The sequence below is a fragment of the Acomys minous genome (assembly GCF_964271855.1).
Source record: "Acomys minous genome assembly, chromosome: 8".
Lineage (NCBI taxonomy): Eukaryota > Metazoa > Chordata > Mammalia > Rodentia > Muridae > Acomys > Acomys minous.
The window spans coordinates 32,706,462-32,732,622 of NC_140489.1; the positions used below are offsets into that span (position 1 = coordinate 32,706,462).

General features: G+C 50.3%; 1 protein-coding gene across 2 annotated transcripts in view; it reads left to right on the forward strand.

Annotated features, from left to right (window-relative positions):
* LTBP2 (latent transforming growth factor beta binding protein 2) overlaps positions 1-26,161 on the forward strand; it is a 106,286-nt gene that overhangs the window by 61,439 nt on the left and 18,686 nt on the right. For both annotated transcript variants that reach the window (XM_084791460.1, XM_084791461.1), the window contains exons 9-18: positions 7,028-7,102; positions 10,663-10,785; positions 15,039-15,203; positions 15,438-15,653; positions 16,377-16,396; positions 17,591-17,630; positions 18,349-18,462; positions 20,232-20,360; positions 21,021-21,149; positions 25,411-25,530. In XM_084791460.1, coding sequence (XP_084647586.1) covers positions 7,028-7,102; positions 10,663-10,785; positions 15,039-15,203; positions 15,438-15,653; positions 16,377-16,396; positions 17,591-17,630; positions 18,349-18,462; positions 20,232-20,360; positions 21,021-21,149; positions 25,411-25,530 — 1,131 coding nt within the window. The remainder of the gene's footprint in view (positions 1-7,027; positions 7,103-10,662; positions 10,786-15,038; positions 15,204-15,437; positions 15,654-16,376; positions 16,397-17,590; positions 17,631-18,348; positions 18,463-20,231; positions 20,361-21,020; positions 21,150-25,410; positions 25,531-26,161) is intronic.

Genomic DNA, 26,161 nt, shown 5'->3' on the forward strand with positions numbered 1-26,161 from the left:
GTTGCTGTGATAAAACACAGTGATGGAAAGTGACTTAAGGGGAAAAGAAGGAAGGAGGAGGGAAGGGAAGGAGGGAAGGAGAGAAGGGGAGGAAATGAGGTAAAGGGAAAAGGAAGGATGGGGAGGGAAAAAGGAAGGAAAGGAGAAAAGAAAAAAGGGCAGGGCAGGGAAGGGAAGAGAAGGGCAGGGCAGGGGAGGGGAGGGCAGGGCATGGGAAGGAAGAGTGAACTAACTCCTAGGGTTGGGCCAGTTGTACGAGGTTCCATCTGACACTCATCGTTTCAGCGAAGGGAACCTTCATGGCATCCTTACAAACCCTCTGTCTCCACTTCCGCGGGATAAAAGAGAATAGGAAATGTGCTCCGAACGATAATGGAAGGAGTTGTAGCATGCCTGGTTGTCCTGGCTGCTCTGGGCTCCCACGCCATTTCTACCAAAGGAGGAATAGCATACCCACCTGACTGAGGTGTGCAAACCTGGGCCAAGGCTGCAGCAATCTCAGAAGTCCAAGCTTGGCCTCCCGGGCCAAAGATGAGTCTGTTCTCTGGCAGAAGGGACCCTCCATATTTCCCTGCTGTGGGCACCTGTCCTCAGAGGCAGAGAGTTCTGGTGTTGTGTGAACAGCCCTGTGGTCAGGCATGTCTTCGCTGCCTCCTCCTAGCTCTGCCTGGGGAACCAGTGCCCAAACTGTCTCCAGTAATCAGTCTATCTTCGCTGACTCTTCATCGGGAGTCCCAACAGCTGAGGGGTGGAATTAGCATGGCAAGACTGACTGCAGCCAGGGCTTCTCCATTCCTTTCCCCTTCCTGTGAGCAAGGTTAGTGACCAGAAACATCCAGAGGCACACAGCCTTTTCTGCATAGCAGAAAAGTTACCCACGCCTGCCTTACCCATGCTGCAGATGTTTAGAGTTCAGGTTGATCCTGGCTTTGTCAGGTGTCAGGGTACCAACTGTAAGGGCACTGAAACTCCCCATGTCCCTGACAGCTCCACTGGTGTCGATCTTAGCCACCTTCTCTATTTATTTACTTTTATGCATACGTGTGTTTTGTTTGCTTCTGTGTCTGTGCATGCAGTACCCGAGGAGACCAGAAGAGGGCATTGGATCCCCCAGGGCTGGAGTTAGAGATGGTTGTGGGTGCTGGAGATCAAACCTAGGTTCTCTGTAAGAGCTTCAAGTGCTCTGAACCTCTGAGCCATGGCCCCAGCCAGCTGTAGCCACCTTTGACTTCCAGATCTACAGGTCACCGGTCCTCTCCTCCTCTGAGCTGCTCTTACATCCTTGACATGCTGTGGCCCTGAGGGTTGACACAGGCTCTTCACATTTCCCTTTGATGACTCTGAGTAGTGGTTCAATATGTTGTACACTTGGCAAACATCTGATGAGACTTTCTGGCCTCCTGCCCATCTTGACACTTTGTTTCCCATTCCTTTTCCTGATCCTTTAAAAAAAAAGTGGGCTTTGAAGGTCCCCTGGGAAAGGTGATCGCCTTCCTGCTGGCCTGATAGCTTCCCTTTGAGCTGAGAGTTGTCTGTGTACAGTCCCCCAAGGCTTGTCATGGGTTCACACATCTGTTTATCAGAAGCAGTAGATGCTCTGAACTTCGACTCTGTAGCCAGCCTTCCAGGGTTCATAATGCCATCACCATACACCCACTGGGTGACCTTAAGCAGGCTTCTAGCTTCTATCTGCTTCTATTCACCTATCTATGAAATGGAATGAATTTACAAAGTGCCCACAAGGTCTGTTGTAAGGTTGAATAAGTTGCACTGTAAAGCCTTTACAACAGGGCTCCGCCTGCGGCAAGTCTGTTTAGGAATTTGCTGTTATTACTTGTTTCCATTTGATTGGAGTGTCCAGACTGCTTCAGGGACAGGGCTTGGCACTAGAGATGAGGTCTCTGTCCTCCCTGAGCATGGGAGGGAGACAAACAAGCATGCTAGTGGCCACCACACATGCTAAGTGCTGTGAGCAGGGAAGGCTGGTACCCTGGGAACACGCAGGAGGGACACCTGCCCACCCCACCCCCCATCCCTGTGATTCACACAGTTGAGTGGCTGCTGAACTCTCACCCAGGCCTCCTAGCCATCTGATTCAGCCTCATCCCCCAAGGAGATTTAAGCTGGTTTTTCAGGACTGATGCTGGACTTGGTTTCACAGAAGTTGGGAACTCTCCCTATATGGGTTATTCAAGAAGGCTGTTAAAAGCTATGGAAATATGTAGTTTGACAAGGGGAGCGGTTGGCCAAAATTGGGAGATCCACTAGAGCCAGTAGCTTGGCAGGTGTTTTTCTCTAGAAGCTGGCCTTCAGGGAGTACAGCCACTCCGGTGTTTTCTCCTTAACCCAGTGAGAGAGAAGCCTCCTTCTAGGGCAGGATAGCCATTGTAGAGGGAGCCTGTGCCTCTCCACTTCTGACTGTAGCCAGCTCCTCTCAGCTTATGCAGCCTAGGTTCCCATAGCTTTCTTTAGGTTCCAGTGGCTGCTTCTCCCCTTGTTCATAGCTATAGCCAAGCTCTCTGCTCTCCTCTCCCAAATGCCCAGAAAACAAAGATCTGCCGGACTTCTCTTCTGCTCTCTCTTGACTTCCAGGAGGTGATGCTGCCCTGGACTCTGGCAGATTGAAACCTACCTGAGAAGGTGCCCCCCTCCCCCACTCCTGCTCTTCTTCCTCCTCTGCCCTGCTCTGTCTGTCTCTGTGTCTCTGTCTCTGTCGCAGTCTCTCTCTCTGTCTCTGTCTCTCTGTGCCTCTGTCTCTCTGTCTCTCTCTGTCTCTCTGTCTCTGTCTCTGTCTCTGTCTCTCTGCCTCTGTCTCTCTGTCTCTGTCTGTCTCTCTGCCTCTGTCTCTCTGTCTCTGTCTCTGTCTCTCTGTCTCTGTCTCTCTGTCTCTGTCTCTGTCTCTGTCTCTGTCTCTGTCTCTGTCTCTGTCTCTGTCTCTCTCTCTTTCTCCAGTGCAGCAGTGCAGAGTGAAAAGACCCACATGGCCTTGGTGACTGCAGCCTGCATTTCACTGTGACTCCTGCCAGACTGCACACCTCCTCAAGCTGGGCTTTCCTGCTTCTTAAAGTGGGGGATAAAAAGCCTTCCTGACAGTTACTGTTGTGAGAAACAGACAGGACAGCGTGGCCTGGTGTCCTCGCTGCTCAAGCATCACACAAACACTAATTTGGCATTACTCCTCTGTTCCCCCCGGAACACCCCGACCCCCCTCTCCCCCAACCCCCTACCCCAGCAAGGACTCCACTTTATTCCTTCCCACCTTCCACTCTTCCTGACGCCTGCTGCCTGGATGCAAACAGCCAGTGGTCCAAGCTTCTCCTGACAATGTTCTCCCAGTCCCCCTCCCTTCTGTCCTCAGCTCATACCACCAGGCCTCAGGCCAGGGACTTGTAGGTTCCCAAGCCTCACTGGCATCCCTCTGTCTCCACTCTCAGTGTCTCAGAACCCACGCTTATCAGCCTGAATGATTTCCTAGACCAGAGAAGATGGGCCATGTCATTGAAAATTAGAACTTGAACTTACATTTTTTTTAGGAGCAAACAAAACATTCATCTCTACTAGCTAGTTTTTGTCCTTACTTGACTTGTCCATATGTCAGACTGTCACACATCTTGCTTGACATGCAGCATGACCTGGGATGGGGTTTCCAGGCAACTGGCACCTCCGTGTGTTTGACTGTCATGTGACACTTCCCGTGGTTCCCATTGCTCTGTTTCCTGGACTTGTCTGTTGCCTGGCATTAACCAACTCAGCCCTGCTGAGAACTAGTGGTCCCAAGAAACTACTAATGGCATAATCAGAAGCAGTCCTGAAAAGCATAACATGGACACATCTTACAATGACTTGTCACCAGCCAGGTAAAAGTAATGGCCAGTCACATGTGTCATGTATGGTAAGAGCCAGCTGGCCAAGGAGGCTGTTTGAGATGCGGAGTTCTGTGTGCTACCGTTGATAACAAACACCACCCTCAATGCCTTGAGAAGTGGCTGTTGAGTACACTCTTAGAAAAACATTTGTAGGCCAGGCATGGTGGCACACACCTGGAATGTCACCATCTGGGAGAGGGAAGTAGGTGCAGATAGAGTGTTTGAGTCTCTGCACTACACAGTGAGACCTTGTCTAAAAAAAATTTTTTTAATTAAAAAAATAAAAATAAAAAGTGGGAAAGCAAGAGGAGATGACGATTTAGTTTAATGGTAAGGCCCTGAGTTCTGTCTTCAGCACTGAAAACAAAACATATGTAAGCACCAAGACACTCAAACTTGGCTGTGCAACTGAATGAAAGTATCAATCCTCCTCCTCTTTGTTCTTCTTGAGAGAGAGGGTCTCGCTGTGTAGACCAGAGTGGCCTTGAACTCACAGAGATCTGCCTGCCTCTGTGTCCTGATTAAAGTGTGAACCACCATGCCCAGCAAAAATTGCATTTTTTAACAATTTATTTAATTTTATTTTTAATTACACTTCTGTGTCTCTATGTGTTCTTATGGGTCCTTGAGTAACCCGTAGGGGCCAGTAGAGGACGTTGGGTCCCCTAGAGCAAGAGTACCCGTTCTCTCCTTCCATCCTGTGGCTCTTTGAGTTTGAACTTAGGTTGCCAGGTTTGGTGACAAATGTGTTGGCCCGCTGAGCCATCTCATAGTCTCTCTTGGGTACTTCTTAGCTTAGGAATTATGAACTCAGTTCCTCCCTTCCTTCCTTCCTCCCTTCCTCCCTCTCTCCCTCTCTCCCTCCACCTCCCTCTCTCATCAATGCTGGGGACCAAACACAGGAGGTGGACACGCCCACACTGGACTGCCACCCTAAAACAATGTAGATGCTTTTCCTTTTCCTTTTTTTATTTAGTATCAATAGGGACTTTTTGTCTCTGTGACGTAAGAGGGATGTTGTGAAATCAAGGCTGGATGTGTGTTAGCATCAAAACACTGATATCATTTCCTCGCTGGACAGTGTGCATTCAGAGCCCTCCTGTATATTTATAATCATTTCCAAATAAAAAGTTAATAAAATAAATAAAGCATGTTTGAGCATATGTTTGTTGCAAAATGTGAGTGTAGTAGAACATACACTGCATATAATATTATATAGTTATACACGTAGCATAAACTCAGATGAGAAATAACTTTTCTATTTATTTACTTTTTGTTTGTTTATTTATTTTGGGTTTTTTTGTTTGTTTGTTTTGGTTTTGGTTTTTTAAGACAGGGTTTCTCTGTGTAGCGTTGGCTGTCCTAGACTTACTTTGTAGACCAGGCTGGCCTCGAACTCACAGCGATCCTCCTGCCTCTGCCTCACAAGTGCTGGGATTAAAGGCGTGCGCCACCACCACCTGGCTTATTTTGGTTTTTCAAGACAGGGTTTCTCTGTGTAGCCCTGGCTACTCAGGACCTCACTCCGTAGACCAGGCTGGCCCTGAACTCAGAGATCTGCCTGCCTCTGAAACCCAAGTGCTGGGATTAAAGACATGTGCTACCACTGCCTGGTAAGAAATGACTAGATTTTGTTATGTGAGATAGGGTCTTGTGCTGCGTCTCTGGCTGGCCTTGAGCTTGAGGTGGCCCTGCTTCTTCAGCCTCCTAGGTGCTGTGATTGTGGGTATAAAGCATCACTTAAAAAATATTTTCTACCTGAGCGTGGTGGCGCACGCCTTTAACCCCAGCACTTGGGAGGCAGAGGCAGGCGGATCTCTGTGAGTTCGAGGCCAGCCTGGTCTACAAAGCGAGTCCACGCCAACCAAGGCTACACAGAAAAACCCTGTCTTGCAAAACAAACTAACAAAAATTTTCTAATTGGAAAATATACATATGATGCACATCATGATATTTTGACATGAGTATACATTGTGCCATAATTAACATAATTAATGTGTATTTGGGCTCAGGAGAAGACTCGCTTGGTAAAGAGCTCCCTGCCCAAGCACAAGGACTTGAGTTTCCATCCATGGTATGTCAAAAGAAAATGCTGTGAGCTCCTTGTTCACTGGCCAGTCAGCCTGGCTGAGCTACGAGTTCCTGGTTTAGTGAGACACTGTCTCAAAAAATAAGGTAGAAAGCAATCCAAGATGACAGTCAACATTGACTTCTGTTCTAGGCTTGCACCTATATGGACACACACACACCCAGCATCATGTGAACATGTACATATACCACATACACAGACGGCAGACACAAAATATGCGCATTGCTTTGCACAGAGATGTGTGCTAATTGGCGTGGTTACTTTTGTGTTTATTTGGGAGGAGGGTGGCATTCTTAAAATCTCTTCTTAGTGAGTTTCAAGTATGGAAAAGCATAGTTATTAGTTATAGTCGCCATGTTGGGTAGTGAATCTCTTGAGTTTTTTTCCTCCTTTTGAAATTCATGCCCTTAGTTTTTTTTTTTTATTTACTTGTTCATTTGTGTTGTATGTGTGCATGCTCATGCGTGGCGTGTCTGTGTGGTGTGTGCATGCCACAGCATGCACCTGTGGAGGTCAGAAGACAAGTGTGGGAGTGGGCTCTCTCTTTCCACCACGTGGGTTCCAGGGCGTGAACTCAGGTTGTCAGGCTTGGTGGCGAGTGCTTTTTACCAAGAGCCATCCTGAAATTCACACCCTCTGGCCACCAACTCCCAAACTACCCATGACTTCACCACAGCGCTCGATAACTGCCATTCCCCTCTTTGATTATGTAGGTTTGCCCTTTTCAGATGCCACACAGATCAGGCTGTTTGTCTTTCTGTACCTGGATCATGTCCCTCAATTCCCAGCAACCACACGGTGGCTCCCAGCCATCTATAATGTGATCTGATGCCCTCTTCTAGCCTGCAGATTTACATGTATACAATAATAATAACTAAATAAATCTTTAAAAAATAAAAATAAAAAAGCAAGATGGGCCAGGAGGATCTTGGTGAAAGCGAGGAACATGTGCCCGGGTCAACGTTTTGAGGAACTTAGCACTGCTTAGCACTTGGGACAACCAGACTGTGACCACTTGGGAGATGAGCTCACAGGCCTTCCCATGAGACCTGTCTGTCTCTTCATTCCTTAGCCTTCCCGGTGATTGAGAATGGCCAACTGGAGTGTCCCCAAGGCTACAGGAGACTGAACCTCAGCCATTGCCAAGGTAAGGATGATGCAGACCAGGGTTGAGCTGGGTGGAGAAGGGAGGGAACTGTTGTCATGCCTGCAAATGCTGGGGCAGCACCCCCCCCCCAGAAGAGGGGCAAGGCATCTGTTGCTGCCTGGGAGGCCTCTCTTGTACACCTTTTTTGTCTTGTCTTATTTTGTTTTGTTTTTAAAGAGTGTTTCTCTGTATAACAGAAGCCTGTCTGTCTTGGATTCACTCTGTAGACCAGGCTGGCCTTGAACTCACAGAGATCTGCCTGCCTCTGCCTCCCTAGTGCTGGGATCAAAGGCGTGCATCACTACACCTGGCAATCTGTTGTACCCTTTTTTTTAAAAAAATACTTATTTATTTATTATGTACACAATGTGCATTAGATCACATTATAGATGGTTGTGAGTCACCATGTGGTTGCTGGGAATTGAAATCAGGACCTCTGGCAGAGCAGCCAGTGCTCCCAACTGCTGAGCCATCTCTCCAGGCCCTGTTGTACAACAGTTTCTGGGAGCTGTGGGAGGGGCTGGTTCTAGGGAATCTTAGAACATCAGTACCTACTTGAGGATGCTAAAAGACCCAGGGGGGTTGGGGTCACCAATCCTTACCCATATCTACTTACATCATGGCTGGATTTAACCCTACATATTCACTTGCTCTTGGGCTGGTCTCCCAGGAACAGAACTTTCCAACCAAAGTGAAGCTGAAATCTCGATGAGTTGGTGGGAACCTCTGTAGCTCCTCCCTACGGAGCACAGTTAGGTAGTTTGGTCTACTTTCCATCTACCTCAGCCCATAGCCAGGGACAAGGGGCTATGGTGGCAGGGAGAGGTGGATCTTGAAGCTTAATCCTGCCTGGTCTTGATGGTCTCACTGACAGACCTGTGGACTAAGGGTGGCCTGCAATTAGAGCCCACAGAGGGGCCAGGCCTTGGGACAGAGAGAAGAGCTGAGTGATGGCTTTGTTGATTTTGGAGCTGTCATGGACTCTGACCTCCCATTGGTGAGACTCTAGCTGGCAGTGTCGGCAGGACTTGGGGCCACTTCCCTTCAGAGGACTTCAACAACTAGGTGGAGAGCTGTTTTTATGGTTTTAGAGAAAACTAGATTGAGGATAAATATGGTCCTAAATGGCCCCGAGGACTCTTTTGGACATTTTCTCGCAGAGAGAGGAACCTGCAGAAGCCTCAGTGGCTGTCTGGATGTCTGGCTGGCTGGCTGGCTGGCTGTGGTGTACCTGGCCACAGAAGGGATTTTTAGCTCAAGGATAAGAAAGGGTGCTTGGAGCCAGATGTGTTGGTGGAAAGGAGGGAGGGAGGGAGGGAGGAAAGGAGGAAGGAAAGATGCTTGGTCCAGGCCTCACTGCAGTTTGCTGGCCATGCCTAATGCAGGGTTAAACTCCTTTGGGTACAGTAGAGGCTGAATCTTAGTGGATATAAGGAGAACTCTTTGCTTTTCATTCTTAAAATTTTAACAAGTCCCTTGCCTGTCCTCCACAGAGCTCCTGGGAAGGTTCCCAAGCGCCAACCCCAGAGTTTCCTTCCTGCTCCTGTTTCTGTACTCACATGTGCGCGCTCTCTCTCTCTCTCCCTCTCTCCCTCTCTCTCTCTCTCCCTGAAGTGGTGGGGAGTAAGAGGACACGACCAGGGTGTGATTTGTATACACAAGCTGAGTGCTACAACCAATCTGTGCTTGTTGCTAACAATGGGTGAGACCCAGTCCATGACCCAGGAGAACAGACAGCCAGTTAAACACAACCAGAGAAGATTTTTGATGAGTGGCATGAGGCATGGGATCCCCTGGTAGAACTGAGTCCAGGCTGGGAGGACCAAGGAAGGCTTCCTGGGAGAGAAAGTACTGGGCCAGGGAACATAAAGCTGTCCAGCTGAAGGAGATGCAGATCTCCCAGGCCAAAGAATAAGCAAAGGGATAGTCTGGGCACACTGAAGCACCTGAGGGACAGTGGGCACACAGGAAGTGACAGGGTCATGAGAACCACCTGCTTACCCACAGACTTGGGGAGGGCCTTGGATACCATGTCATACCTTTAGGGCTCCCTGGAGAAGGCTGAAGTTTCTGAAGTGTGAGATTGGCCGGGCAAATCAGACTTGTGTTTAGATATGCCTGGCCACGATCCGGAGGTGTGTCTCTCAGGCGCCTCTGCTCTTATGGTGCACCCTACCAAGGACACCCTCTCGGTGCGCATCTTTTGGGGCCTCATCTTCTGCTAATTTCCTCGAAGCCTGAGGAGGAGCATGTGGTACTGATGGCACAGGGCTACCTAAATCACACCCTGCTCTGGCACTTGCCAAGCGCTTCCTGGAGAGTCACCCACAGAGAAACTGTCACCCACATGCCTCCAACTTGAGCCCAGAGTTTGAGGTTTTGAGCTCCCATTTTGCAGCATAAGAAATTTGAGCACCAAGAAGAAACCATTGTCCTTTCTTATATGAGGATGGACAGGACCCTCTGTTGGTCTCGGGGGTCGGGGGGTGGGCAGGGGGTCAAGCAGCCTGCTTGGGGCAGGGGGTGCCTGACATGTGTCTTCCTAACCTGCTGACTCTATCTCTTCTCCCCAGCCCTTCAGCACTGTCCCCCAGACTCTCCATCCCAGCTCCCTGCAGATAGGTACACCCAGCAGAACGGCTCTTGAGGAAAGCTAACTGGGAGGGACTTAGCTGCTCATCTGCCACCCTCCAACCCAGAAGGTGTTGTCTGCCCATTTGCCTGATTCCCGTGCCACTTGCCAGAGTTACCAAGAGCTGAGTTACTCTGGGAAAGTTACTCCTGGAGCTTTTCTTCATCTAGAAAATGAGGGCATAAGAACCAGATAAAGAGGGCTGGAGAGATGGCTCAGAGGTTAAGAGCACTGACTGCTCTTCCACAGGTCCTCAGTTGAATTCCCAGCAACCACATGGTGGCTCACAACCATCTATAATGAGATCTGGTGCCCTCTTCTGGCCTGCAGGTGTACATGCAGGCAGAGCACTGTATAAATAGTAAATAAATAAAAAATCCTAAAAAAAAAGAAAGAAAGAAAGAAAGAAAGAAAGAAAAAAAGAAAGAAAGAAAGAAAAGAAAAGAACCAGATAAAACTGCCTAGCCAGGTGGTGGTGGCTCATGTCTTTAATCCCAGCCCTTGGAAGGCAGAGGCAGGCGGATCGCTGTGAAATCAAGGCCAGCCTGGTCTACAAAGTGAGTCCAGGATAGCCAAGGATACACAGAGAGACCCTGTCTCAAAAAACCAAAACCAAAAAAATCAACCAACCAAACAACAACAAAATAAAAAACAAAACTGCCTATAAGGTTAAGTGGGATGTCATATTTAAATATCAAAAGAGCATGAAGCATACAGTAGGCACCTTATAAATGTTAGCTTCCCAACTAAGAGGGTTAGTATGTGCCAGTCAGGGAAGTGGTATGTCGTTTTTCTATTTAGTTATTCGTGTTCCATGTTTTGCAAGTGAGAAAACCGGTGCACACAGAGAGATCTCACACTGAATCTGTGCAGCTCTCTCCCAACCATCTGGCCCTGATTTGGGTGGGTGTTCCTTCACCCTCTGCAGATATCAATGAGTGCCTGACCCTGGGCCTCTGCAAAGACTCAGACTGCGTGAACACCAGGGGCAGCTACCTGTGCACCTGCAGGCCTGGCCTCATGCTGGATCCATCGAGGAGCCGCTGTGTATGTGAGTGACGGTGGGGCCAGGGGTGAGAGACACCCTCCAGGGCACAGTCCAGACCCAGAGTGACCTCATGCTGGGAGCCATAGTCTCTTATCAACATGGACTTTGGCCAGTACAAAACTCATCTGTGTGTCCTGTTACAGGCAATACAAAACTGATCTGGGTGTCCCGTGGACGTTACAGCCTCCCTTTCCACTCCCGACCTTTCTCCTAAAGTGTTTTTTAGGAGTCACATTTTCTGGCTTTTGTTTTGTTTTTCTCTCTGATCATTTCTGTCCTGTTTACTGTATCATTGTCTTGGAAGGTGTGTATCGCCTCTTTGAAGTGTCTGAGTGAGCCACAGCCACTAGTCTACTGTCCAAGCTTAGCAACATGGCTGGTCACATGACTGCTAAGTGATTTTTTTTTTTCCTTTTTAGCTATGTATATGAGTGCTTTGCTTGCATGTGTGCCTGTGCACTGTGTGCCTAGTGTCCACAGAGGCCAGAAGAGGCCATTAGGTCCCCTGAAACTAGAGTTACAGATGGTCGCCAATGCCATGTGGGTGCTGGGATTCAGATCCTGGTCCTCTGGAAAGGCAGCCAGTGCTCTGAACCACTTAGACATCTCTCCAGCCCTCAAATGATATTTCTAAAGGAGCATCCATTTGTCTGTGGTAGAGTGACATCACTGCCCCATCCCAGTGGTGTCACTGTCCCATCCCAGCACTGTTACATTACTCCATGGTTTTGTGTGTGTGTGCGTGCATGCGCTAGCATGCATCCCCACAACCATGAACACATACATATCATGAACTGTGATTTTTGCATGTGAACTCTGGCAGCTCTGTTTCCAGTGACCTCTTGTGGTTTCCAGCTGAGAGAGGCCCAGCTACCAGGCCCTTCCTTACACCCTCTCCCAAGACATTAGAGCTGACACCATAGCCTATGTGGGGCTTTTCTTGGGAAGGAAGGCCTGGCCAGAGCAGAAAAAAATCAGTCCCCAAATACCTCTACAAAGGCCTTCTCTAGCTCACAGAGCACTCTGGCTGGCTACAAAGTGTCTGCTACTGGGTCTGAAAGGGCCATAGGAGAACCAGACTCTGCTGCCACCCAGAGGTCATGCATGGCCTGTAGAGAGGGTGGCTGGACCCGACATCTCTAGGGACAGGAGACAGTGAAAGCCCAGAGAGTGAGAGAGCCAGGAAGAACACATAATCAAGCTGTGCCCCCTCCGGGACCTCTCTTTTATCAGGCTGGGCATGAAGGCACACACCTTTAATCGCAGCACTCTGGAGGCTGAGGCCAGCCTGGTCTACAGAGTGATTTCCAGGCCAGCTAAGGCTACAAAGCAAAACCTTGTCTTAAAACAAAACTAAACAAAACAAAGAGTTTCTTTACCAGGGAATTTTCTTAACACCCAACATTAGAATGCCAGGAAGACACCCTGGAATAGTACTATGGAGAAGCAAGGGGACTCTTTCTTTACTTTCTCTCTCTCTCCAGGGCTCCTCTCTCCAGATTCCTCCAACCATTCATTCTCCTACAGGTGGAGAAGGCAAGTGGGTGACTTCCTGCCACCTGACTAGGGCTATAGAGAAGTCTTGTCCAGCTTCCTGATAGTCCAGCCTGGGATTAAAGGCATAGAGACCATTGCCACAGTAGCCAAGAGAAGTGCCCACTGCAGGCAGAAGTCCATTAGGGATTGATGGATGTGTATATAGTACCTGACCTTTGCCGGGATATGCTTGTGTGCCTTGCTTGATTTCATTTCCATGACCCTGTGAAGAGGGCGTCTGTCTTAGTTAATGTTTCTAGTGCTGTAGATACCATGACCTTGGCAACTCTTTTTATTTTATTTTATTAGATTTATTTATCTATTTGTTATGTATACAGTGTTGTACCTGCATGTACACCTGCAGGCCAGAATAGGGCATCAGATAACATTATAGATGGTTGTGAGCCACCATGTGGTTGCTGGGAGTTGAACTCAGGACCTCTGGAAGAGCAGTCAGTGCTCTTAACCTCTGAGCCATCCCTCCAGCACCCCCGACCTCGGCAACTTTTACAAAGGAAAAGACTTGCCATATTTTCTGGTGTATAAGAGGACTTTTTAACCCCCCTTCCCTGAAAAATCAGTGCCAAAGTGAAGGATTGTCTTATATGCTGGGCACTTACCTGCAGCTTGCTTCATATGTCTGGTGCATATAGTAGGGGGGGGCGAGGGGGGTTGCCATGGCTGGTTTCCTGCTCTGTTAGGGGAGTATGAAGCAGGGAGGAGCAAGCTGCACACATCTTCCTGTACCTTGAGGAGAAGAACATGAGCATAAATTGGCTCTCCAACAGAACTAGCCCATTCAACTCAGAGGGTCGTTCATCTTCGGGTTGAGTGTGGAGTGCACCTTAAAGGGGCAGTGTAGCCTGGAACTGGCTGGCTGCTGGCATTTAATAAAGCACCTGGCTGGCTGTGCCCTGCCTGCGAGTAGACACATGCCCGAGTCTGCTGCACAGGGTGTGCATTGGAAGAGAGGTATACGGTGAATATATTCCAAACCTCTATATTTTAACTGGAAAAGTTGGGGGCCATCTTATGTGCCCAGTTGTCTCATTTGCTAGAAAATGTGGTAATTAGGGCTTGCTACAGATTCAGCAGTTTAGTCCATTATTATCCTGGTAGGAAACATGGCAGCATGCAGGCAGACATGGTGCTGGAGAGGACCCGAGAGTTCTATATCTTGATTGGCAGGCAGGAGGGAGAGATTGCCACGCTGGGTGAGGCTTGAACATATATGAGACCTCAAAGCCCGCTTCCACAATGGCACACTTCCTCCAACAAGGCCACACCTACTCCAACAAGGCCACACCTACTCCAACAATAGTGTCACTCTCTATGGGCCAAGCATTCAAGCACATGAGCCTGTGAGGGGCATTCCTATTCAAACTTCCGTAGCTTCTTAGCCAGGAATCACACAAAACCAACTCATGCTGCCTTAAGTGAAACAAATCAACTGATGAGTACAATTAGGAAGTGAGAAAAGGGACAAATGTGACCTGGCCGGTCCCCAACAATGCCCTTAGGAGTCTCTTGCTGTTTCCTGTGTTGATTCCATAGCTCGTTCAGAGGTGGCCGCCACATGCCCTAAGCTCTTCACCTTGGAATCACCTCAGTCTGGACATGGACACCTATTTTCTAACGATCCACAGAAGGGCCCAAGCTGAGCAGCATGGGGCTTACTTTCTCAGGTGCCTGCCCTTGTCCCAGTCACTGAGGCCAGGGATATGAACTTTAGTCCTTCAGTCAGGAAGTGGCCCAAGGGAGGGGCATGGGTAAGCGGTGCCTCTAGAGAACCACAGTGCTTTTCTATGGCTTTGGCATACATGCCAGGCAAACCCAAGTGCCCACAGTCCATGGTATACCTCCATCTTTACTCGTAAAGGAGCTTAGGCCCAGGGAGACATGCAGCTCAGCAGGAAGCAGATAACTGAACTGACCAGGACTCCTCAGAATCATTAAATCTCAACATTGGCTGTTGCTCCCTTCACCTGACTTTGTCCTCTGACAGTATGTGGGGTTTTCCCTCTAAAGATTTAAGTTTTTTCAAACCGTTTGGCCATATCTCCTCCCATTGAGATAATAAGCAAGAGACTGGTTTTTTTTTTTAAATATTCACTAGCTTTTGGGTCCATAGGATGTGCAGATCCAGTGGGGTTTTTATTTTTGTCTCATGTATTCATGTGGTCAGGGCAGTGAAATCCAGGCCTTTAGGCAATGCTGGGCAAGGACCCTGCCACTGAGCTACACACCCAGCCCCAGATTCAGAACTCAGTTGTTCAATTAAGTGAGCCATCCATGCATCAGTTCAACACGCAATATTAAGCAGCCGTATACACCTAGACACACAAACGGGCTCCAAGTGAAAAGATGACCCAGACAAGGTCCTGGTCCTCAAAGCTCTCTGGCAAGCCTGTGGTTCTCAGCTCATTTCATCTTCCCAGGGAGGCATTCGTGGATCTGAGAACACACTGCCCTCTATATTCAGATCCTTTAGGAAACACTTTAAAGGCAGCAGGTCAAGACAAACAACTCCATTCCCTACATGAGGGTGGGAACGGGGGCCTCACAGGGTAGACAGTGTGAGACGTAGGGGCACTGCACTCCTACAGTCCTTGTCTCAGCGCCTGTGGCTGACCACACCTCTGCCCATGGCCTTCCGTGCTTTTTTTTTTTTTGGCTCCCACTGGCTACATGCCCAATCCCACATGCCCTGTCTGTTGCAGCTGACAAGGCGGTCTCCATGCAACAGGGACTATGCTACCGGTCACTGGGGTCTGACACCTGCACCCTGCCTTTGGGACAACGGATCACCAAGCAGATATGCTGCTGTAGCCGTGTGGGCAAAGCCTGGGGCAGCAAGTGTGAAAAGTGCCCCCTACCTGGCACAGGTAACCCCATCCTGAACCCAGCCCTGGCCAGCGGGGTACTTCCTCAATGGCAATGGCCGCATAACCCAGCGTGGGTGGGCCCTTTCAAGCCGAGAGGGTCAGTCTACCTTCCATATCGCAGACCTGGGACTCTCCTCGCAGCCACAAAGTGTCTTGTCCCCTTGAGGGAAGTAAGGGGGCCTCGGCTTCTTACAGGAACCATATGGCTCAGTTCATCCTCTGTTGGATTTTTAGAGGCCTTCAGGGAGATCTGCCCAGCAGGCCATGGTTATACCTACTCAAGCTCAGACATCCGCCTGTCAATGAGGAAAGCCGAGGAGGAGGAACTGGCGAGCCCCTTAAGGGAACACACACAGCAGAGTGGTGGACCCCCACCTGGGACAGCAGAGAGGCAACCACTCCGGGCAGCCACCGACACCTGGATTGAGGCTGAGACCCTCCCTGACAAAGGTATCTGAGCTGGGGGAGATCCCTAAGGACTCCGCTCTTCTTTGCACGTCCCTGCTCAGGCCTTAGGTTCAGAACAGTAACTCTAACCTATTTGCCTGAGGTTAAGGGTATGGGGGTTAGGAAGAGCTTGTATTTGGGCTCTCTGCTCCTGAAAATAATGGGGTCATGCCCAGGTCACCCAGAACAGGAGACCAGGAAAAGAGTAGGACCAAGCAAACTAGGAAAATGCCAGAATTAGTCCAAGAATCTGGGGCAGAGAAGTAAGGACAGAACTCAGTGGCCGAGGATGCAGGACATTAGCTCAGCCTTTCTATGTCTTCTCCCTTAGTCCATGGCCCAGGACAGGGAGGATGGTGGGTAACCCACGTGATGGGGGGGGCACAGGAGGAGGTCTGTTATGGGTCTGATGGGATTGCTGGGTGGGTGTGGGGGGGGGGAGGCAGAAATGCCCGTCACTGGACACCTGGAAGGGATGCAGGAGACTTCCTTTCTCTAGCCGAGAGGTGAGCAGACCTACCCATATGCTCTCTAGCCTTGGATTTCTGGGGTGGTCGGGCCCCAAAGAGGAGTTGATAGGCTGAGACAGGTAAAGAGAGTTGCCCTCTGTGCGTTGCTCCTCTTGCTGGGGATGGAGGGAGGAGTGCAGACTGTGAAGCAACCGGGCCGTGAGTGGAGAGTCGCTGCCTCCCTCCTGGAGCTCACGTTGTCATCTTCCCTTCCCAGGTGACTCTCGGACTATTCAGGTGAGTGCGTCTTCCTGTGAAGGAGGAGTTGGATTAAGGTGGCAGAGAGAATGGCATAGACCCCGGGCATAATCTCATGACAGCAGAGAAGGAGGAGGATGGACTGTATGTTGGATTTTACTTGAAGAGACCACAAAGTTGAATCAGTGACCCACTTGACTGTACGTAGTCTTGGCTGCCATTCCAGTTGGAGCGCTGGACACGAAACCTAGATCTGGTCCAGAGTCTGGCATGTTTTCTGAGCTTGTTTAACATATACCCTCTGCGAGGAGCTCACGGGAAAGCAGAAGCACGGCTGTGAATGCCTCAAACCGTTTCCTTGAGTAGTGGGCATTTGGTCCCCTTCCCTGGGCCCAGAATGCCCTAGTGCACCCAAGACTGAGCATCTCTGAGAGCCTCCAGAAGAGTGAATCTGCTTTATCCTTCTCTCCAGTGCTTTACTAATCTGCTGGTTCCTGCTCAGCTCCGGCTAACCTGTCTCCACGCACCGTTTCTCCAGCAACCTTGCTTTTCTGCTTAAGAATCACATGCTGAAACCAGCACTCTGGAGGCAGAGGCAGGTGGATCTCTGTGAGTTCGAGGCCAGCCTGGCCTACAAAGTGAGTTCCAGGACAGCCAGGGCTACATAGAGAAACCCTGTCTCAAAGCAAAACAAAGACCAAACAAACAAATAAACAAACAAAAGAAGCACATGCTGTCCTCGCTGATCAAAGCTGCCCTCCTATGCCCTCCCTCACAGTCCCAGCAATGCCGCAGTGTCCCTCCATGCTCAGCTAATTCATCCTTGCTTCCCTGTGCCCCATCTGTCTCTGCTCATAGCCGGGAAGAGGTGAGCACCAAGTGTGGCTGTGGCTCCTGGCTTCACCGCACTGGTCTTGTGGCCCTGGATGAGCTGGTTAATCTGTGTGGTTACTCCAGCTGCGACTTGAGGATCATAGCCTTGATAAGTGCTAGTGTTCCACTGTGCGGCCGCCACAGGGCTGGTACAGGACGTACATTGAATGGTTACCGCGTATAAGGAAGTGACACTCGTTAGCTAAGATCGTGGATAGAAAATGCCTAGAGAACCCGCGCCAGCAGTAAAAAACGTGCTCACTGAGAGCGCTGGACAGGAAGGAGGCGGGGTAAGTGATGGAGAAGCGAGAGAGGTGTATCAGATGATAAGCCCTCAAAATGGCCTTCATTTCTGCGCAGGTCACAACCAGTGTCCCCCACCTACCTGCCTCGGTACCCGGTGAGTTCCTCCTAGATGCTCCCAAGGGGAAGAGAACAGACTGATACCTTAGTTTAGTCATGGGGTTCAAATCAGAGGTGGTGAGTGATATGACACGTGAGCGCTCTTTCCGGGAACCCTAAGTCCCTAAGGGACTGGGTGATTAGTAAGAGATCCCATGATGCTTTGCAAACTCTTTCTTACTCTCACCGTGTCTGGCCACTCAGCACATAAATCAAGTCAAAGAGGAGGTGCTAGCTGAAGTAGCAGCGTGGCGGGGGGGCCCCAGAGCTCTTCCCTCCAGGGGCCTCATCTTACCTCATAACCCTAACCCCGACCTCTCACGAGAGCTGAGCTCTGAGTCAAGGATGCTGAGCTATCCCTGCCATAGTGTGGATGGGACACCTGCCGCCTCCCACGGCAACTGGGTGCTTGTGCTTGCGGCAACATCTGGTAAACTGCAAGCTGAATTACACGTGAAAGCAAGAGAATGTTGAGTTGGGCATCTGGGAGATGGGGCTGCAGCTATGCCCCAGCAAGCTGGCTGGCCATAGACAAGTAGCCATTTCAACATTCCTCAGGTTCTTTTACTAGGAGGAGAGGAGGGATATGTCAAGAGAGAGGTAGATGGCGGGAACCCTAGGCGACACTTTTGGTTCTTGGGAGTCTGGACATCAGGGAACATAGAAGGGTCACTGCCAGCCAATGGGCTATGCTTCCTCCCCTCTGTCCTCCCTAGGGGGTGCCACCGGAAGACCAGCACCATTGTTGCCTGGACAGGACATTCCAGAAAGTCCAGAAGAAGAGCAAGTGATTCCCTCCAGTGGTGGCCTGGTGACACACCGTCCCCCAGGTAGTTGCAGCAGCCCTCGGAGGCTCTCGTGCCCTTAGTCTGAGTGATGTGGCTGCCCAGAACCAAACTCCAGGGCAGGGCCACGAGTGGAAGTTCTCTCTTGCTCTTCAACCCAATGAATAGACCCCAGCAACTCTGACCTAGACAGGAGCCCTGCCTGGGCACTAAAGGGGTGGTCCTACTCAGAGGACTTCAGGGAAGCCATGGGACTTCCTGGAGCATCTTGGGGAATGGGTACTTCTTGAAGAATGAGAGCTCATAGAGTAGGGTGTGAGGTGAGAGGGAGATGAGGCAGTGAGGGCTCTGGCAGTGTCAGCCGCCTGCCCACAGGAGGGGTGTTTTGGGGGGGGGAAGGACAGGGTTGTATTGCACAAGGTTTTGTAGGTCTCCAGAGCTTGTATCCAGCTCCACTGATGAGCGGTGGTGCGGGGGAGAAGCCTGGCAAACCCACCTGGCTGTGGAATGTGCCTTCCACAAAGGCTCATTGTCTGAGGCTCCAGAGAAGCAAGGCTAACACTGTAGGATTGTCATCACTGCTCTCAATGCACGTGTGTGCCCTCTCGCCTGCCCTCCCTGTGCCCTTAGCTAGAGGGTCACCTTGAGTAGGAGTTGAGGGTGCCGAGAGTTCTGGATTTCCTCCAGGGAAAGGAGAATGCTGGCAGCCTGATGCAGAGGAGGTAGCAGGTGGGGTGGGGGCCTGGCTTTCCTGGGAGTTCTCAGCCGACCTCTCCCAGGATTCAGAATGAGTCCCCCGAGACTCTGGGGAGCTTCCCTTCCAAGTAGGCAGAAAGGGCTGAGTGCATGGGGAAGTTCTGAGACTGACAGCTTAATTATTCCTGGAGGAAGGGCCATGGGACAGTGAAGACAGGCTGGGCCCAGCAGTGACCCTCAGCTGTGTGTGCAGGTGACAGGGCCACCAGCAACAGCTTCAGTCCTTTGTCCTATCCAGCTTCTGCCCTCTCATCTTTCAACCTCACTCTGAGACGACATTTGGAATCTGGCTGGGGACTGGCTAGGGAGAAGGTGACCTTGCACACAGGCCTCTGTGGGCATCCAGCTTAGTGCAAATTGGCAATGCTGCGAAGGCCCTCTGGGTACCAACTTGGGCTACTTCTGACTTACTCTGCTGAAGCTTCTGGATCCTCTCAGAGTAGTGGGACAAGGAAAGGAGTTCTAAGTATGTGGGATATAGAATAAAACAACAGGGTGGACACAGATGAATGCAGTGTTCCCTTATTGGATTATTGGTTCATTCATTCATTCAAGTATTCATTCATTCATTCATTCATTCATTCACCCACTCATCGTAAGTATCAAGTACTTCCCTAATATTGGAGGTACAAGATAAATAAGCTAGTGTCTTCAATCTGTGTAACCTAGTCACTAGATCTGTCAGTCTATGGGAAGATGGGCAGGAGCTTCCAGGGGTGGGTGGCACTGGTTCTCTGGGTAAAATCTGTGCCCACATTTAGTGATGGTAAAGAGGTCATCTGTAGAGAATATGGGCTACTAGAAGGCATTGGGTCTGTGTCAGGAGGATGTACTTAAGCTTCTTTATCTTTTACCTCTAATATTAGGGAGCAAGTAGAGGTTAGGGCAGAGGGAAGCGTGCACTACAGCAGGGTGAGGAGAGAGCAGGGCATGTTGAGGGGCCTCAGAAGACCACTAGAAATTCACCCACCCTCTCATGCCAATATATAACATGGCCTCACCCTGAAGGGACCTCACACTCCACTCGGCCATAACCTCTACTTGCTCCATCTCCACAGTCTTCGACCCATGCTTTGCTGGAGCCTCCAACATCTGTGGCCCTGGGACCTGTGTGAGCCTCCCAAATGGATACAGATGTGTCTGCAGCCCTGGCTACCGGCTACATCCCAGCCGCGACTACTGCACCGGTATCTACAGGGTATCCCGTGGCTGCCAAATGATGGAGACAAATAGGAACAGGGTGTGGGGACTCAAGAGTCCAGGCTGTACAAGATCCAAGTAGTGTCCTCTGGTTGATAGCTTAGGAGGAGAGTCTCTGGGGACACAACCAGCTAGATGCTAATTTAGGATAGGGTCGGGCTGTGGGGGCCACTGGACTCTAGAAGAAAGGGTCCCCAGCCAGAGTTAGCATCCTACCTCTCAAAGTGGCCATGTTTCTGCCTGCCAAGCAGACCAAGGTCTTAGCTGGGCTGGCCCCCGTGGACATGTTTGAAGCCAAGATGCATCATTGGATGTCATTCCTGTCTGTCATTTTTGTGTAAAGGAGAAACTCCACTGTGGGCTTGAAGGAGAAAGAAAATGACTGTGGGTCCCCTGAGGGAAGGGGGCAGTGGGCAGGGAGGAGGCACTGGTCATCACCCAAGGACTCCTAGTGCCTGAGAGGCCCCAGCAGATTGGCCTGTGGCTTTCGGCCTTGGAGACTTTCATCTCTGCCTCTGCCTCCTCTGTGTTCCCTCACCCCTTCCATGCCACACAGCACCATTCTCTGTGTGAGCAGTTTGCTGGCAGATGTCCAAAGAAAAGCACACTGGCCTCCATGACCTCCTTCCCTGCCTCCTTCCGGTCAGATGACAACGAGTGTCTGAGGGACCCCTGTGCGGGAAGAGGGCGCTGCGTCAACAGTGTGGGCTCCTTCTCCTGCCTCTGCTACCCTGGCTACACGCTGGCCATCCTGGGAGACACACAGGAGTGCCAAGGTGAGCCAGACCCGCCTCAGGCCTGGGATAGGCCTTACAGTGTGGGTGGAAGAGAAACCAGGCTTGCGCAGGGTTACCATTGGGAGTGTCCGAGCCTTGGGAAAAGAGACAGAACTCTAGCTTTTATCTGGGAGGAAACTGAGCTGATGCTCGGACCACAGGGAAGGAAAGGAACCCTAGAACATGGCCAAGTTTGCAAAGGTCGCAAGGAATGGTGGCTAGAGCAAAGAGGAGGCCAGAGGCTTGGCTGATGTTGGGGAACAAAAGCCGGGGTTCAAGTGACCAGGACGCTTTCCTTTTGGTGAATGAGGGTGACCCATGCATGGGATTAGGTTCTCAGGAGACTAGGGGACCTTTGGGCATTTGGAAGAAGAGTTCTGGTCCCCAGCACTGGGGACATCTGTGCTTCAAGCTTCCCTAGGAAGGCCTGGCCACAGATAGGCAACTTTTCGTCAACAGGCTTCCTGTATGTCTTAGGGTTACTACTATTACTGTAATGAAACATCATGACCAAAAGCAGCTTGGGGGGGTGGGGGAGAGAAGAGTTTGTTTAGTTTACATATCCTGAATCAAAGTCCACTAAGGAAAGCCAAGGCAGGAACCCAGAGGCAGGAGCTGATGCATAGGCCATGGAGGGATGCTGCTTACTGCCTTGCTCTCCATGGCTTGCTCGATCTGCTTTCTTATAGAACCCAGGACCACCAGCCCAGGGGTATCCCCACCCACAATGCGCTAGGCCCTCCCACATCAATCACCAATTAAAAAAATGCCCCGCAGGCTGATTCTGGAAGAGGTTTCTCAACCGAGGCTCCTTCCTCTCTGATGACTTTAGCTTATGTCAAATTGACATAAAACTAGACAGCACACTGTGAAAACCCTTTTAGAACATAAAATATTCCTGTACATTTTTTAATGAATAAATTCAAGGAGAAATAAGGAAGTATCTTTCACACAGTGTCTAGAGATCCAGAAGCAGTTGGGAAATTTTCACCCTAAGCGTAACACTACCTGTGCTTAGGGCTCACATGCCTGGTGCTAGTCAGCAGCTTGGCAGTGGCCACAGGCTCCCCCCCAGTAGCCATGGAGTAAGGAACCCTTCCACCGGCAGTCTCCTCGACATCTGTTTCTAACAATCTGACCTTCAGAATCCAAAGCCATCTCAGTCCTCTCCCTGGAACGTGAGAGAACCAGGTCAATGAATCCTCAGTGAGAACTCCTGCTCGGACTGAGTGGCCAGGTCCCAGGCCTTGTCCTGAGCTCTGAGGACAACCAAATGAGTGAACAAGAATGGTGACTCTATGGAGTCTAGGTGAGCAAGCATCTGACTGTAGCACGGAATTTGGGAAGGTTTCCATGAGCAGGCTAGGTAGAATAGTGACAGTCCCCACTGAACAGGCACTCATTAGACCCAGTGCCACTCTAAGCGCCTTATTTTCCAAAGCCCACTACTCCACCCCTGGCAGTCCTCAGTCCCATTGCCTGCTTTAGTAACTGAAGCTTTGGAAGTTGAGTTGAGACACCCACGGGCATTACAACCTGTCATAGCAGTTTTGGACATAGAGGCAAATTCACGCCCTCTCCAAAGCACGGTTTGCTTCCCATGATCCACTCCTTCACACGCAGCCACCTGAGGAGCAGCAGCAGGAGTTGGGGGTGAGCAGGCGGTCCAGGGAAAGGCAACCGTTTCTGAACAGGCCTGGCATGCCCTGGGAATACTGGGTGAGGTCAGGGAGACAAGAGTGTGGGCTTGTTAGCAGAAATGGCGGTAGGTGAGGCCAACCTGCGAAGTGACCCGAGCGCCGAGCTAAAGTACTTGCCCATTGTCCTGTGGGCAGTGGCTGCCAAGGGAGTTTGTTAAGGGTAGATAGTTTTGTCATCTGGCTGTTGGGGTGCGGGGGGGGGGGTGGAGGGAAGGTGACTCAGACAGCAGGTGACAGAGCCAGGGGAAGGGCAGGGGACAGGGGTTTTCCAGGCTTCAGCAACCTGGATAGGTACTGCTGCCAGAGGCATTTTTTTTTTTTAAACAGGTCCAGCCTTGGAGCTAGCCCTGGGTAAATTATGGCTGCTACAAGGAATGGTATTGCCAGGACTAGCCCAGACAAGAGGCTCTGTCCTGTGCCAGCCTGGTGTTCAGATGTTTTTGCTAGCCCTGACAGCTGTGGCCGGAGAGGGGGGTGGGGGGGGGCTGCTGGGGGGGGCTGGGAGAGCAGACTGAGGTCAGTTGAAGTGTGCTTCTACTCCTGGAGATTAGCAGCTGCTTGAAGGACCTAATCCAACTCAGCATCCACTTAGTGAATGTTGCCAAGTCGCACGAAGCAGTGTTTCATTGTTTTAATCTATCCCTGGTTCATAGGTATAAATTATTCTAAACCATTACATTTTAAGCTCATTTAAATAGAAATATATAAAAATTATTTAGCTATTAAGGATTTAAGTAAGAGTTTGCATAATAACTTGCCTTCTAATAAGTATTATCTCTCTTTGTACTTTGGCCCCCAGGTTTCCTCATCTGTGAATTGCTTATTCCTGCCTTTCACTCGTTTTCCAAGTTGTTGCTTTTTCTTGGAGCGTTCTAGGTGGACCTTGCGTGGTCTGTTCCGTCTTGTTTGTTTTGTCTGTGTAAGAGTGCTGGTGTGGAGGTCAGAGGGCAGCTTTGTTGAGTTTGCCCTCTCCTCCATCTTCGTGTGGGTTCTGGGGATCCAACTCAGGTTGGCAGGATTGGGTGGCAAACTCTTGCCCACTGAGCCACTGCTGGCTGGCTCCCTTTTGCTCTATTTTTCATGTGTTGTGGTTTTATTATGTCACGAAGACATTATGTACTGTCATTACATTTATCCTTATCCTTTTCTGGATGCTTTATCCAGCTGGGGTCTGCCTTGGGCTATTCTCCGTGCCCATTTTTCTCCACAAACTAGTCTCTCCGACACCGTCTGTCTATTAGGCAGGGGTTTTGGCGTCAACAGTTTTATTTCTATCAGGTTTCCAGTTTCCTCTCTGCCTTCCCCTTTTCTTCTTGGCAGTAGAGCTCCTCAGAGTTCGGACCACTGTTTCTGTTTTCCCTGGGGGAGTTGTTGCCAGGAAGGTTCTTGGGTCTGCTCTATCCTGAAGGTCAGGATCTCCACAGGGGCCAAGGAGACTGTATGTGGCAGCTCTGCTGGGGGCTCCACTGTGAACTGGAGTGATGCAAGAAGGCTTGCCGCCCTGGAAGCACACTGGGTTTTAGGGGAAGGCTTGTGCCTGAGCTATGCCTGGAGGCGTTCCTTCTGTGCTCACTGCCAGCCAGGCACTTCGCTCATCCCTTTGCTCCTCATCCGGTCTGTACAAGGTCTCTGTGACATGTTTGAACCTGGACTAGAGAGGGGGCAAAGGTGAGGCATGGTGGCTTCGGCGGTGGAGCCAGGGAGTTGTCACAGGACATAGATGGTACACTGAGCCAGGGTTGGAAACGCAAATAGGAATCTGCTGATCGTCAGGAGGGAAAGACATTCCCAGCAGAGGCATGTGTGTGAACAGGGCAGGGTGGTGGTCTAGGCTTATAATCCCAGCACTCGGGAGGCAGAAGTAGGTGGGTCTCTGTGAGTTCGAGGCCAGCCTGATCTACAGAGCTGAGTTCCAGGACAGCCAAGGCTACACAGAGAAACCCTGTCTTGAAAAACAAACAAACATACATTTCAAGGAGCATGGGCAAATATATAAGGGTTGGGGCCAGGTTTGTGAACCAAACTGCATGTAGGACTAGAAACAGCAAGAAGCCAAGGTAGGGGATGAATCAGGTGGGCAGCTTGACCAAGATTGGGCTTTAGAACTATGATGGGGTGTCAGTGTGCTTTGTAGAATGATACAAACCATGCTTTACAGATCCTTGGCTGCCTAAAACACCCCCTGTCCTTCTAAGAAGGTCCAGCCTTAAGAAGAACCCTAGTGGTAGACCCCATGTCTACTGTATTAGCACTGGGGCAGGCGGAGCTTTGTTGGCCCCCTTGGATCACACCATATGGATTGATACCTGACCTCAAGCCCAGCCTTTAGGTCAGGAGGAGAAAACTTCAAGGGCTCCCTTGGGCCCTAGACGTAGCCATCCCTTGGAGAAAAGAGCTCAAGGGGCAACAGGGTCCGACCAGTCTAAGAGATGAACTAGGAATCCTGTCAAGCAATCCTCCTGCAGCAAACGTGCCTTCCTTACCTAGAAGCCTGGTCCATGGCCTTGGGAAAGGATGCTCCAGGGCTGCCTTTGACTCAGAACCATCCTGTGTGTTTGCAGATATTAATGAATGTGAGCAGCCTGGGGTGTGCCACGGTGGACGATGCAGCAACACTGAGGGCTCGTACCACTGTGAGTGTGACCAGGGCTACATCATGGTCAGGAAAGGACACTGCCAAGGTAAGGAGTGAGGATAGGGGTCAGCCTGCTGTCCCACACACTACCCACCACCAGCTCCCCTTCTAGCTCTCTTCCACTGAGGCCCTTTGATACTAAGCCAGTTCCTATGGGCAGAGACATGTCTATGGACCCCTGAGCCCTCTGTCTTTTGGGTGATATGTTGGCATACAAATCTATATGACACCACAGGAATGGACATCTTTGCACACCTCTGCTCTATCGCCTTAAAAAACCATGTTCTCTCTGGCAGCTTTAGTATTCTTGCATGTTAATATATAAGTTCCCAGAGGGTGGACCACATCTGTAAACAACCTGCACATGGACGTCCAGCAAAAACTGGTCAATGAATGAGTGAATCAACAAAAAGATCTCTCCTTTCCCACATACTAAACCTAAAGGATGGGCTAGGAAGTTGCTAACTTGTCTCCTCACAGACAGGTTTGGACCTGCCACTAGCGTATCAGCTCTGACATCTGTCTTACGTGGTTCTAGAGGGTTCTGGAAGTAAGGGGTGAGTTCATGGACCTTGTGAAGGGGTGGCCTTTCTTTCCACAGTCTACTACCATGGAAGCAAAGTATGAGTCCCCAGGAGGTCTAAGGAAAGGGAAAATGTGGGTATGGGACAAACTGT